A 15,498-nucleotide genomic window follows, 5' to 3' on the forward strand; every position below is an offset into this window, starting at 1 on the left:
GCAGCCAGCATGCCAATTGCACGCTCGCTCAAAACTTGAGACATCTGAGGCATTGTGTTGTGTGACAAAACTGCACATTTTAGTGTGGCCTTTTACTGTCCCCAGCACAAGGTGCACCTGTGTAATGATCATGCTGTTTAATCAGCTTCTTGATATGCCACACCTGTCAGGTGGATGGATTATCTTGGCAAAGGAAAAATGCTCACTAACAGGGATGTAAACAAATTTGTTGCCAAAATTTGAGAGAAATAAGCTTTTGTGCGCATGGAAAATTTCTGGGATCTTTTATTTCAGCTCATGAAACATGGGACCAACATATATATATTATTTTTATGTGGAAAGAAAAATACCGCAGCACTATGTAATCAATAATAATTGAAATGACAGCCGATTCAGCAGCATTCCACATACCTTTTCCTGGAAGCCAACTCTATACAACAGGTTCATAGACCACATATGTTAAATATGTATCAAAATATTGCTTAATACATTTTACTGTTCTGTCTTTCACATGCAATTTAATTTTGTCTAAAAAATAGCAGTGAACCCCTCTGAACATCGACCACCAAACAACCAAAAGTAAAACTGATGACAGTATCCCATGAGTTTGCACAATGCATAAATAGACATTACCTCTAGCTCTAGACACAGAACTGTTTAAAACTGAGTGTGGTGAGAACCCTCCCCCAATATACTGCACATTTAAATAGGCTGTGGAAGTCTGGTATGCTTCAGGGTGATTTTAGCAAACTAATGATTTAGGCCATTGAAAGTATGTGGCAAGTCAAAATGAGATTACTTTGTCATAATTTCAATAAACACACATAGTGGTGACCTAGCAGGTTTTTTTAACAGTTATTTGCCCTTGTTTTTATTATTGCCCCCTTTTGGAAATCATACTGAAGCACACCGCACACCACCCCCTTCCACTTGGTCTTGTTGCTACTTTTCCACTCTATCTACTAACTGTCACTTTTTCCTGAATAAAAAGGCAAACATTTATTTAACATGCAAGTCAAAAAACAAAATGTTAAACCTGTAAATGTAAAACCTGTAAAGGTTATGTATTTTATCAGATGCAGATACATGTAATGTAAAGCCCAGAGATGATCAATGAACAAAAGCAATACAAGGTATAAAAGCATGACTATGAAATACCAATTTTAAATAAATAAATCACAAAATATATATTTTTAAATTTTTACTCTGTTCACTCTGAATTGCAAAACGTGACAGGGGAGGGGGCGAAATGTGCAATGACTAACAGTCATATTGCTCAACATTTTCTGGAGACTCTGCCAAGTTCCATGCTCTGCAGTATGCTGTTCAACAAAACAGAAGTGCAAAGACGCCAGATCATCACACGGTACTTCTTCACCTACGTGTAATGTTATGATAGCACACCTACTAGTTGTACAGAGCTTGTTATGATAATCAAGTCATTCAACACAGGTCTGATGTTTATTTACCAATACCTATTTTACTACCTCCAAACATATTCCACCACTTACCCAAAACACACCTATACCAAATTTGTGTAGCGCACATGCGCTGTCTTGACCCGTGCTTGATTCTAATTTTTGTTTTTTCCTCATTCTCTCACCCGAACTTGCAAGAGCGGTCCTCAGACGATTGGTTAGACTTTGTTCGTACGTAAATGAAACGGCACTATTGACCCTATCCATTGGTCAACTATGATGCCAATCAGACGGAATGACAAAAAAAATGACAAATCAAACAGATTTTTTTTATTTTTTTTATAGAAAAAACACCCCTTTGTAGGTCTGACCGGTTTTCCCTCCTAACGTCATGTAGCTATTTCTTATTGGCATTTTGTGATTGGACAGCGCTAGTGTCTGTCTCAGATTTGGTCCTCACTTTTTGTGGTAGTTTCTCTCGGTGGGTCGCACTGATGTATTCCCGTTTCGCACTTTATTAAAGATATTGACACAATTACGTAGTTGCTGAATGTTAATATTTATTTTTTTTAGGGTTTTGTAAATTCGGGATGTTCTTATCGTTAACATGGAGACAAAACGAGGGGAGATTCCCAGCGGTTTATTGGACGACCTCTGCAGGTAAATGCTATTTAAAAACAACATCATTCATATTGTTATGCATTTCAGACATTATACAACACTTTTTTCGCTTTCCTAATATGATATTTTAATGAAAGACCAAATATAAAGTGCCATTTCTGAGAAAGTACCACAATTATTGTTAAACAAAAGTTGTATAACGGGTAGCTTAGGCTGAATACATTATTCTATCTATATGGCATTTTACTTCGTTGGATAAACTGGACATGCTGTACACATCTACAGTTTTACTACAGCATAGCCAATCCTGAAGAAACAAACGGATATTGATACACTGTGTGTATCTCTCAGGAACTCACTCTGCCTAGACAAGTGGTGCACAACTCGTCGTGGAGGGCCGGTGTCCCTGCAGGTTTTTATTCCAACTACATCGTAAAGTACTTTATTGGACCTTATTAGAAGCTTAATTGGTCCACTTAACTGGTACGGCTATACAGGCTTTTGAAAACTGTAACCACTAGTTTAAATTCGTATTTTGGATACATTTATCAGATTATTGGGTATAGTGTAATGCAGATATTTGCGCGATCTATATGGGCAGCCCCCCAGAACAAAACAGGCATTTTTTTAAAAACACAACAAAGGCAGACACAGTTGTAGTTTAGTACTTTTAAAAGCTAATTTTATAATGCTGGGGATATTGATATGACTAATTTCCTTGCACTACTGTGATCTTTATAAGACACAGCTGAGCTTGCATTGCAGTGTGGCTGAGAAAGTTCTGGGTAAAATTCTAGGCTACTTCAAAATTAACTGAACTTTCAACCCTGCATGAAAAATTTAACTTTTCTGAGTTGTCTTTTTATGCACTTTATAACTACAGATTTTTGCAAAATATCAATGATCTCTCTCTCTCTGTCTCCAGTCGATTCATCCTTCACATTCCCAGTGAAGAAAGGGACAATGCAATTCGAGTGTGCTTTCAAATTGAGCTGGCCCATTGGTTTTACCTGGATTTCTGCATGCAGAACTCACCAGGATTACCTCAGTGTGGGATAAGAGACTTTGCCAAAGCTGATATCCTTCCTGATGTTTTGAGGAATAATAAATTGATGAGGAAGGGGGTGTGTGTTGGAAAGTAATTATCGGCCCCACCTCAAGCCTTTACCATTGTATAACATAAAGTACATTAAATAATGTTGTTCGATTACAGACATCAAAAGACAGTTTAAATTAGACATGTAATTTGAGTGTGCACAAGCACTGCATACTTTTACTGCATTCTTTTCAGCTCCGGTGAATCATCTGTTTCCCCCTTAACATCATTTGTACTTTTTAATCACTGTCCATTTTTACTGCCTCATGGAGAGGATGTGCAGAAGGTTTTAGATCAATGGAAGGAGTACAAAATGGGTGTCCCAACATATGGTGCAATTATTCTTGACGAAACACTTGAAAATGTAAGTATTTTGAGTAGGCTACAGTATGTGCCGATCTGTTTTAATTTGGCAATGACAGCAACATGACTAACTCCTTAGTTATAAATTGCATGCGTGTAGCCAAATGGCATTTAATTAAATTGTTTAACCATTTGTAACTAAATTTTGACCGGATACCTGATTCAGATTATTATAGAGCCAGTGTGTTGAACATTTTAACCAAAAGTTTACGCTGGTGGCTGCTCTGATGAAATGCTGTGACTATTTTTTCTTTTCTTTTTTCAAAATATTTCTGTTTTAATGCCAGAAACTTGTAAACAAATATTTCTTTGTGTTTAGGTACTGCTAGTTCAGGGTTATCTTGCGAAGTCTGGCTGGGGCTTTCCTAAAGGTAAAGTCAACAAGGAGGAGGCTCCACATGATTGTGCTGTACGAGAAGTGAGTGTTATAAAGAGGTTATTCGAAAACTTCTATTTCATTTCATGGGCTTTGAGTTTGAATTTATTTCTACTTTTCAAGTAGTATCTTAAATCTGTTGGACTATCAGACTGACATAGCAGTAAGCTGTTTTAAAGGTGGGAAGCAATGATTTTTCTTTTTTTTTTTCAGAATTCACTTGTATAGTACTGTTGGTAGGTCAGAAGTATCTGTGTAGTTTTAATGTGTAGGTTTTATCGCTAAGTGTATAAAAAACAACTCAAGTTGACACCACTATGAAAAGTTCAGTTCACGCGAAGCTGCAGCTAATTTATGCGTGACATCACACCAGGACAAGTGTGCCATCCTGCCTGCTTCTTTCCTGCATAACCGCTCGCCAAAACAACGCACACAGGGCAGAGATACCATGGTAAATAGGTGTTACTATGTGGTTGCTCCAACACAGCAAGGCCATTGGTTTCCTAAAGAGATGTTACAATGCCGGCACTGGGTGAAGTTCATAAGGAGGACCAGGGATTGGGATGCTAAGCCCAACAGAAGCTGCATCTGCAGCACCCACTTTACCAAAGACAGCTTTATTAATGTAATGCTGTTCGAGATGGTTTCTGTTAAAGTTAAATTAAATAAGGATGCAGTACAATCCATTTATCCGGATGGAACCTGCAGGACAGCAGCATCATCTTCTTATAGTAAAAAAAAAAAAAAAGTTAAATCACCGGGACTTGAGCGGCTGCCAGGAAAAGAGAGGTGCAAAAGCGGGCAATTATCTCTTACTGTTTGATGAAAATATGTATAAAGTGACGCGAAACAACCTCCCGTGTACATTATTAATAAATAGTGTGATAAAATTATCACGTTATGTCACGTTCTCGCATGCATTCCTGTGAAGTCTATCGATTTAGTCGGGACACTCCCGCGTAAAATCTTCTGCCTCCGGATTATTTAGTTCGCCAATCTTAACATAAACTTCAACTTCATTTATTATTATTTTCTCCATCTGACCTGATAAAATGCCTTGGGCTATTTTACGATGTTGAGGTATAGGCTGTATCAGATTCTAATAGGCTACAAGTTAAGAATAAGTTATTTAATGTATATGTAAGAATTATTATATTGATTTGTTCGGAGAAAGTTGTGCAGTAAGTCTGAAAAAGGAGACCACAGGGCTTGAATATAAGCGTGGGATTAAGGGAATCATGCATTTTCCAAGTTGCTTCTGTATATCTGCGACTTTCAGTACGGGAAAATCCCACAGACATATTTTAAGACACCAAACGCTACAACAATCTCTAAGGAAGCGGGTGTCAGTGACGAAAGCACTATGAGCAGCATTCTGAGTAGTTATAGTTAAAATAAATAAATAGAAGTAGCGCTGGATATTTTACGAGACTATTCTCTTGTACGTGATTCTCGGCTGCTATCTTTAAGTATTGTAGAAACTCTGTACACTGTAGTAAGTAAACAGTTAAAAATAAAAATACAATATTAAGTCTATTTAGGTGTTTTGCAAGCTGTGACTTTACCTTTAACTCTTAATTCAGCCCCATTCATTTTGGAGCGCCAGCGCACCAAAGGTTACGCACATATTACTTGGGCACCGTAAAAGCCACCTACCATGGCTTGTTTAATAGTACAGACTGGGCTTTCCAAGGACGTATTCAGTGTGTGTATGCTATACTCCTAGCTGGAACTACGACTGGCTGAAGTTAAGCCTCTCATCATGTGACAGAGTTCACAGCTTAGGTTTCGTTTTGAGTCTATTGCTCCATTATTGTAGCAGCTAGACTGAAAGGGGCAGTATCGTTGGAAAGCTTAGAAGCTCATAAATGTTCATTTCATATTGAGGTTCAATGGTGCGGCTGATCTGTTGCCACGGAGATCTGACACACTCTGTCTTGCTCAGCTTTTAAAAAAGCCAACTGTAAAGAAATGAGAGGCTTTTTTGTATGGAGTTCCTGAGCTGGGAGAACTCTCCCATTTTTTAAAAATTAAAAAAAAAAAAAAAAAAAAAAAAAAAAAAAAAGTGGTTCTTTGTGTCTTGAATCAAAGACTGTAGAGTTTGTATTCTTTTGTATTTGTTTAAAGGGTGTCAGCCGACCGAGTGAGTAAGAACCTTTGAAGCAAGGCATAGCCTACATAGACAGTGAAGGTTATCGGGTGTGTGTGTGTGTGTGTGACTGTACTGTTGTGTAAGTCTGATGTTACCTCAAGTAAATCCTATCACTATTGAACATTTTATTATAAAAAATAAAAAAGTAATAACCAAAACTTTCAATATACTTCAGGGTCTTTGTCTTGTTTTTACTGTGAACCTTTTTTTGCAGCCTACCTCCTTGTTTTGTTTACTTCCTATCAGCCACTGATGTTCTGCACAGTTAAATACCTGTGTGGGAGATAATTAGAGGACCCTCACCTTTATTGAGGATGGTGTAGTCGATAACATACAATTGATAATTTAACCTCTTGTTTGATTCAATAACTAAATGCCAGTAATGCACTACAGCAGGGATGCATACAAGCAACAATCTAGCGATATTCTTCAAAATAAATTCACCGTCTGAACAAGGATGCTTGGCACAAGCTTTTCACTAAAAGCAGACGTGAAAGTACTGCCTCAAAACAAATTCAAATAAAAAAACCTGAAACTGATACAAAAAAAAACCTGTCATGCTCCTCTCCTCTACCATCAACAGACTACAACAAACCACCAATTTTGACATTGTGAAGCCAATGTAAAAACCAGTAACATCGCTTTCACTTCTGTGTACAAGAGTGAATGTCCTGGTGTGACATCACGCACGCGCGCTCTTCCGGGTAGAGGTCTCGAAGGTTTTTGAAAACAGTCTAATCACAAATTGCCTTTTTTCCCCACTTTAAGTAACGAATGTGAATAAAATTTTCAGGATATGTATAGAAAGTTTAGCTGCACTCAACAATTACTTTTTTATGTCATTGCACCCCACCTTTAAGGGGGTAAGGAAGCTTGTGTCCTTATAGGTAAAATTACGGCATTGAATAGCATACTGTATGAGTGTGCTGTCCGTCCTGCAGATAAATTGTTTTCTTTGGAGTGTGGAATGACTAGATATGTCAGTGAAATCTGTGGGTTTCTTAAAGCTAACATTCTGTTTTGTTCTGTCTTCTAAGGTGCTTGAAGAGACGAGCTTTGACATCCGTGATCGCATCTGCAAAGATGATTTCATCGAGTTGAAAATCAATGATCAGTTGGCTCGTTTGTACATAATACCAGGGGTGCCAAAGGATACAAAATTCAATCCTAAGACGAGAAAAGAAATAAGGGTGTGTGCTACAGATCTGTTTGAGATGAAATGTTTCCTTGGGTTGAATAAGAGAACATTTTTGGAAAAAAAAAAAAAAAAATTGTTTTTGTTTGTTTCAGAATATTGAATGGTTCTCAATAGAGAAGCTTCCTAGTCACAGGAATGACATGACTCCCAAGTCCAAACTTGGACTAGCTCCTAACAAGTTCTTTATGGCCATTCCATTCATTAGGTAGGTTTGACTAGATTGTGTGCGTTGTTTATTTATTTATTTATTTATTTATTTGCCCTCTTGATACAATGAAACAATTTGATTATGCTTATTTCTCTATGAGAGAATTCTAAAAAAAAAGTAGGACATTTGGGTTTCAGAACTTGTGTAGTATTTTTATTTTTAAATAAGCTGTGTGATTAATCTTTTTTCCACTCTCTCTATTCCCTTCCGCAGACCACTTAGGGAATGGATAACAAAGAAGTATGGAGGATCTTCAGACAGCGACAATGGAATCAATTCAACAGGCAGCACTCCATCCAAACCTCACATGGACAAAATCCGGTAAAAAATGCCAAATCATGCCACATCATTCTGTAGCAAATTCCCATTTGGCAGTTGGTTCTAATGTTTCTGTAGCTATAGATGTTTTGCTGAACTCCAGTGGATAATGTCTTGCTGCCAAACTGTGGATGTCAAACTATGTGGTTTGCAAGCAAACAATTTACGTTGAGCTTTCTCTTTTGTTAGATCCAGAGCGAGGCAGAATCAAGTGTTGCCTGATGGATCTCCAGGAGAGCTGTGGGTTAAACAAAGGCAGCAACCACAAAAGCCATTCAACCAAACAAATCAGCCGGAGCTATTTGATATTTTAAAAATGAAGGTACGTTTGAAAAACATTCAGACCTACAAGAAATTAATTTTGGGTTACATTGTTCCTATTGGTCATATACTATATTTCTTTACAAGCTTTGTTATTTTGAAAATAGTAATATAAGAAAATACAGCATATTGGCATTAATAAAAGGTCCACATTAAAATTTCTAAAATGTGTTTTGTAATTGAAACCATTAAAAGAAATTCTCAGCTCCCCTTTGTGGTAGAATATGGATATTGCAGGAAGGGCTGTCATGATATTAAAATTCTCATACGATTATTTTGTAGGGTAATGTCATAATAATTGCTAAATCGCACGATATTTTACAAAGAACTACAAAAAAAAGAATTCTTACAGATTTAAAAAGAATTATTAAGGGCTATGCATACCAGACACGAATGAATCAAGCGAATAAAAAATAATTCAGCTGCTGATGGAGCAATGCACACGGCAGCCATAGCGAGCAAATTTAGAATTTGGATATTCGTGTCGCAATGGACCAATCTGAAATAAGATCAAAGATAGTACCTGTCAGAATTGGTCAGCTTTAACAAGGGGTTGGTCAGATTAAATGTGGTCCCTTCCTGGGTAGTTCATTGAGTCAGTCATCCTGGAGGCGGGCCCACAGAGTCTGCCATTTACAGCAGAGTTGTTAAAATCGGGAGGAAGTCAGAAAAAATATTTTCCAATCGGGTCTTGGCACCCCAGTTTAAAAACCTCTGCACTAAAGTGATACTTTAAAACAGTAACTTAATGCTGTACTCACTTGTTTGTTGCCTCATTGTGTCGAAATATGTGAACTATGCAACTGATGACTATAATTAACTCAGCATTTCATATTTGATGTATTTTGCAAGTGTTGTGTATGGAATTGGGGACTGCACCTCCTAATTGTGTACAGTTCTGATATGGGGAAATTGCATGTTGCAGCTCACATGTTCAGTTTGAGTTAGTGGAGTCCTGGTCTGAGCATGCAACACAGCCAGCTCTTATGTTGTACTTAATTTTACTGTACATAATATATTTGCAGTATTAAGTACACCACAATAAACACAATACCATTTTTTCTCAGGAGTGCACTTCTTACAGTCCCAGGTATTTATATGTGTTCTGCTGTTACCGTTCTTAAAATGGTCAGTGAGAAATAAACTTGGTTTTTCCTGCAGTAGCTGATGCTGCTTTAGTACAAAACCCATAATGGTAACGTCTTAAAATTACTGTGCCTGCTTCTCTGGCTGAAGTCAAGAGATATTATCAGCTTGTCATGTAACAGGTAGGTTTCTGCACAATTAAATCTTGCATATGGGATAAATGTAGCTGTTAAAGAAGATGCAACAAATGTTAAAAATCTAACAAAAAAAACTTTTTTAAATATTATGGTGTGATTGGCAAAAGACAACACTGGTTTGTTGGCATTCACAATCGTTTCAGCTTGACCTTCCTGTTTTATATATGTTTTTAATTATTGTCCCTTTGTGTTTTTATTAAGTTTTCAGGGCATTTTTGTAATGGCACATGTGCAAACAGACCTTGCGTGTATTTTTATTCATGATTTTCGTTGTTAATGTTCTAAACTTCTTAAATGCAGTGTTTCATTTTAAGCAAGATTTTTACAAAACCGTATTTGCACGAATTTGGTAATCATCACAGCTGTTCCATGAACTTGGGGTTACCGTATTCAGCTTATATTAATACAGCACCTGGTGGACTTCCATGCATTTGTGTTTGATCAGATTGTTATCGACCCTCTCGCGCTTCAGTTTAAATATGATACACGGCTTTTATTTTCCTTTAGGGACCGACGTCCTAGTGCATTTATAAATATTGACACATGCGTTGTGTATGGAATTTGTGCGACGTAACCACATAATCATATTGTTTGGATCCAAATGCTTCCTAATGCAGGTGTCTCTATAGTTGCTGAAGCTGAGAGGGCACTGCAGCCAGAATGGCAGTGAATACAAACATTTTGAGGGGCATTGCGGCAATTGATAAAGGCACCCACGGCAATTGCCGCATGGCCTGCTTTAATTTCAAGCCCTGCAGTAGCATAGAACTGCCAGTAGCATATGTGTGTGTTGTCCTTTATTGTGCCACTGTATTTTCTAACCTCCTGAACATCTTCCGACTACTCAAGTCCGCTCCTGAATTCAAGCAGCGTCTGGAGACACGTAAAAGTTTGAGAAACGTGACAGTTAGCAAAAGTTGTTCATCAGATAACAATCTCAATTGTTTTCTTGCAGAACCAAGGTCTGAAGGGTAATGGTAAAAAGCTGCACCAGGATTCCCCTAACATGAAGAAAAGGGCAAATGGGGTAAACAATCAACAGGTTAAACCTCACCAGTCTGCAGTAAGTTGAATTCATCGAAGGAGTGTCTTTTTTTTTTTTTTATTATTGGACCATTTGGCTTAGTTAGTTTCACAACCGCAATACAATACAATGATACAACGTGCTGAAAGCTCAGACACATTTAGAACACACTTGCTTTGATTCCTAAAACCTCCCAGGTCCATCTAATCGTATAATTGACAATGTCCAGCTTTTTCAAAAAACTGTTTGGTACAGAACCTCTGATTTGTCCTTAACAACATTGTGAACTCCGTATTTAAGCATATTACTTGGAGTAACTTAATGTTTGAATTGGGGGTGGGGGCTGGGGGGGGGGGGGGGGGGGTGGGTGGGGGGGGGGGTGGTGTTTTATTTATTTATTGCTTTTAATCTGCCTTTTCAGGTCAAAGTATCATGTCAACAATTTAAATTTGTTTCCACAGAAGTCAGAGAAGAGGCTTCAACCAAGACGACTTCAGGACAACTTTGAAACAGGTCATTCTATTATCTTACGACCCAACCCACAGTAACATTGTGGCATTTAAAATTAACATACAGATGTTTTCCCCCATAACATTTATTGCCCAGCTGAAAGTCTGACCTTGTGGACACTATAGTGTAATATACTATTTGAAATCAAGCAATCTCAACATTCTTTCTCCTAAACTGTCTTATAGTATCTTTATCATCATTTTTTTTTAACCCAGTCTCTTGACCCAATTTTCAACATTGTAATGGGAAGATGACCAACAGGCAGACTAATACTAAATAAAGAGTGGAAGCAAGGTACTTTTATTGATTGCCTTGATGCAATTATCTGTGAGTCAATGGCAACAAAGTGACTATTCAGAATATATGTTTGATACAAGTGAAAGCTTTGTTTATTGGAGAAAGGGTGGAGTTTCCAGAGTATTAAAATCTGTAGTTGGGGGCTCCCGAGTGGCACATCCAGCAAAGGCACTCCATGTGGATGTGCCCTATAGCCTGGGGATCACAGGTTGGAGTCCAGGCTATGTCACAGCCGACTGTGACCGGGAGCTCCTAGGGGGTGGCGCACAATTGGCTGAGCGCTGGCCGGGTGGGAAGGGCTTAGGTTGGCAGGGAAATCCACGGCTCCCCGCACTAGCGAACCCTGTGGCCGATAGGGCGCCGGTGGTTCTGCAGTGGAGCCTCCAGATCTGTGTTGTCCTCCGGCATTATAGGTCTGGTGGCCTCACTGTGGATCCGCAGTGCGAAAAATTACAGATTGGCAGGAGCACGTTTTGGAGGACGCATGCTCCAGCCTCTGCTCCTCGAGTCGACGTGGGGGCTGTGAGCAGTGAGCAGAGGATACAGATAATAATTGGGCACACTAAATTGGGGAGAAAACTGGGGCAAAAAATTGGAGATGACTAAATTAAAAAAAAAAAAAAAAAAAAAATCCGTAGCGACGGGTAGACATTTAACTTTCAAACAGTGTTTTGTTGTATTTTTTTGTTTTGTTTTTTTTGACCCAAGAAACAAACCAAATGTTTGTCTGTCACTAGTTTTATTTTTATATTTTATTTGGTTCTTGACTTTAATTATGGTCAGTGCACATTTGAGTCTGATCTTTCAGGCTTTCAATTCAAAAAGGTTCCTTTCCCTCCACAGATGCAGTATGTGAATTATGCAGCTCCAATGATGAACAGCCACTTGACCACATGGAGAGGCCATGTGGTGAATGCAGTGGGGACTGTGAATATGTCCTCTCTTCCAGGGCTTTTCTTGGCTTCAAGTTTGATCGGGATGCTATCATGAAATGCTTTGAGTAATGAATGGTTTACAATCAGGAGGGTAATAGACTTGTAACCAAGATAATATTTTGAAGGACATGCAAAGGGCAAATTAGAGGAGTATATTGATTTGTAATATGTTTTTAAACTAGCACAATCCAACAGAGTTGCAGGAATGAACAATTCAGTTGTTCTGAGTAGTTTCTTGCTAATTTTATAACATAGCTTTTCACTCCCTTCAAAATAGGATACCTGTTTTTTTTTTAATAATAATAATAATAATAGTAAGCATTTCTCTCGCTCTCAGGACTTTGAAGAAATGTAGGGATACTTAAACAGCTGTGAGCTTATCCTGCTTGAAGTGGGAGGGGAAAACTGTTAATTCTTTTTTTTTTTCCATTGAATTGTAAACCTTTTCAGTATCTCCCCCCCCCCCCCCCGATAGAAACTTAAGGGTGTTGTGGATAACAAGCTTGTTTTCACAATATATTTGCACAAGTTGTATTTTCTTGCTTTACATTGAGGATTGTGTGCTCTGAGAAATGACTTTAGCGGAGCATTACTATGGCTTATAATTAATCTGCTTTGAGTTGAACAGTGTTGAATTTGGCAATGCATCTTCTAAACTGCACATTGTTTACAGAGAACTAATTGGGATTTTAAATGGACCAGGAGGTATTTTGTTTTTTAAAGGAATGCAGAATTTCTTTTTTTTTTTTTAGTATATGTAGTTTTAATTACTGTTCTGGATTTCATTTCTAAGTTTTTGTTAGGGGTCTGTAACCTTACAATAGTATTGTGTTACTTTTGGTGAAACATCTACACATTATTTCTAGGAGTGGATTTGTAAACGCAGCTTTGGGATCAATGACAAATGAAATACAAGTATCCTATTTTTTTAAAAATATTTTTAATTGCAAAATAGCAAAACAAAAGACACTGACTGCGAACAATTCAAAATAATTCAAGTCTGCAATATCATCAAAGGATAATTTAAGCTGTCTGTACTGTGTACCTGCACATGTTGTTGTTTTATTGTAGTTTCTGTTTTCTTCTGTTTTTATTCAGTGCTTTTAGGACACAGGTATGTGAATCTCATTTCTTCCTCTGCTGGTTAGTGTAGATCACCTGTATTTTATTTGGATCCAGGTATTTGCTATGGTTGTACGCACTTAATAAGTGTGCTGCTGCCGTACATATCCCCTCCACAGCTGTGAATTCAAAATGATACAGTATATGTGTGGACCTACATCCACACATTTACATGTAAAAAAATGTAGCTGTGAAATATAAATCCCTAGATACACTCAGTGAATTGCTGAAGAACAACCATGCCAAGTTTGATTACAATTGGAGACGTGGTTCTCCAGATATGTGCAGAAATGTAAACTTGAATTATCTTTGGGCACCTCCACAGTATCCCCAGTGGGGTTAATACACACTTGTTAACCATGTGTAATAAACAGGGACATGTTAACTTGAGCTACCAACAGCAGTTTTAATTTTCCAAAAGAGCAGATCAGTTACGAACGTTAGTTTAAAGATAATTGCTAGTTCATTTTAAATTAGATAACATGTTTTAGTAGTGCACATATTTGTTACTGTACAGGCTTAAACAGTGTGAAATCAAGTCTAAAAAGAATTTAGTGTTAATGACTAGTAATTCTGGAGACTGTGTAGTTTTCCTCTGAATAGAACCTGCCCACAACTTAAAAGTAATATTTCTAGTCATTTTTACCTTTTGGTTTTTTCATGTAGGCCCCTCATGGCTCGCTCCTGTGCCTTTAAAAATCAATTGTAAAGACAGTTCTTAACGGCAAGTGGTTTTTCAATGAACTACAGTACCAGTGTGTGTTTATGCTGCGTGACGTGTTGAATCAGAATCTAGTCCATAGGTTTGACCCATCTATTTGAACCCTCTATAGTGATTACAAGCGGAGCCAGTTTAAGTGCAGTGTGAATGAACTGTGTGTATACAAACATTTTTAGCATGTTGCTATGATAAACCTGGTTTAAAAAATAAAAGTTTGAGAAATGTTTTAGCCATGCTGATCAAATCGGATACAAATGAGAGATGACAAAAGCCAAAAAAGAATAAAATGAAATCTTGGTCCTCATAATAGTACAGTTATGTTGAAAAATGTGATACTGTCTCTACCTCGAAGGGAGTCTGTAATCTTATTTCTCTAGATGCAGATTTATTTAATATTTTACATCCATTTTAAAAAAAACGACTGAATGATCTGTTTGTATTGTAATGTTTTTCCGTTGTGATTACTTAGTTGCTCAGTTTATTATTAAAAAAAAAAAAAAAAAAAAAAAAAACCTCAGTTGCTAACCTCTGAATTACAGGTGTGTGCTGATGCACTAGTAATAGGCAGGAGCACTTATTTCAGCAGATGGAGATTTCATGATAGTATATTCAGAAGGTTATTAATCATTTAAGCAAATTACTTGATCAGAATGAACCAGCATTTTTTTTTTTTTTTTGGACAAACCTTACTTGAGTGCAGGGGTGTCAAACTCAAGGCCCGCGGGCCGAATACTGCCCTTGGAGGTACTTTATCTGGACCCCTGCAAAGTTCATTCATTACAGTGTAATTTGGCCCGGCCCAGTTTGAGTCTATTGGGTTATTACACGTAAGAACTCCAAATCCCATCAGCCATCAGAAAAGTATTGGGAAGCTCAGAGCTAAAGAAACAGAAGACAGCCAATCATATCTCGTGCCGTTAGACACTAGCCTACTGGTTATACTAATATAACTCAAAATGTCGAAGAAAAGAAAGGTCGATAAGGAAGGCAGATTGTTTTATGAAGGGCTGGAGTCTGAATATTTATTTGTAGAGCAGCAAGAAAAACCCATTTGCTTGGTATGTAAGGGAAGTATTGCGGTGATGAAATAGTTCAGTTTAAGGCGTTACTATGAAACAAAGCATAAAGAAAAATATGGTGAGTTTGAAGGAAAGCAAAGGCATGAAAAGCTGGCCGAATTAAAAAGAACCCTTGATTTACAGCAGAACCTGTTTAAAAAGGCAAAAAGTGAAAGTGATGCGGCAGTAAAGGCAAGATACCTTGTGTCAGATAATCGCAAAGTTGTCAAAGCACTTTTGTTAGGGTGCTTTTGTAAAAGACTGCATGCTTAAAGTCACAGATATAGTCTGTCCTGAGAAAAAGTGTCAGTCTTTCAAGAAATACCGTGGCTGAAAGAGTGGATGACATGGCTACCGATGTTCAGGAGAGCTCACTGAAAAAGCAAGTGATTTCGTAGCCTTTTCTCTTGCTGTTGACGGGAGCACAGATATTACTGATACCGCTGCGTTACCTATTGTTATCTGGGGTGTTGATGC

General features: G+C 37.7%; 1 protein-coding gene across 2 annotated transcripts; it reads left to right on the forward strand.

The window, feature by feature from the left end:
- Nucleotides 1-1,837: 1,837 nt before the first annotated feature.
- Nucleotides 1,838-14,392, forward strand: LOC121315141 (m7GpppN-mRNA hydrolase-like). 2 transcript variants are annotated; one of them, XM_041249107.1, is made up of 12 exons: nucleotides 1,838-1,899; nucleotides 1,992-2,078; nucleotides 2,965-3,116; nucleotides 3,372-3,499; nucleotides 3,818-3,916; nucleotides 7,064-7,216; nucleotides 7,317-7,429; nucleotides 7,646-7,753; nucleotides 7,940-8,072; nucleotides 10,310-10,417; nucleotides 10,840-10,891; nucleotides 12,029-14,392. In XM_041249107.1, the coding sequence occupies exons 2-12, from the start codon at nucleotides 2,026-2,028 to the stop codon at nucleotides 12,187-12,189; spliced, it is 1,260 nt and encodes a 419-aa protein (XP_041105041.1). In that variant the 5' UTR covers nucleotides 1,838-1,899; nucleotides 1,992-2,025; the 3' UTR covers nucleotides 12,190-14,392. The 2 variants fall into 2 exon arrangements, with proteins under 2 accessions (XP_041105041.1, XP_041105034.1); XM_041249100.1 differs by having other exon boundaries at nucleotides 1,854-2,078.
- The last annotated feature ends 1,106 nt before the right edge of the window (nucleotides 14,393-15,498 follow it).

The sequence above is a fragment of the Polyodon spathula genome, chromosome 1 (genome assembly GCF_017654505.1).
Source record: "Polyodon spathula isolate WHYD16114869_AA chromosome 1, ASM1765450v1, whole genome shotgun sequence".
Lineage (NCBI taxonomy): Eukaryota > Metazoa > Chordata > Actinopteri > Acipenseriformes > Polyodontidae > Polyodon > Polyodon spathula.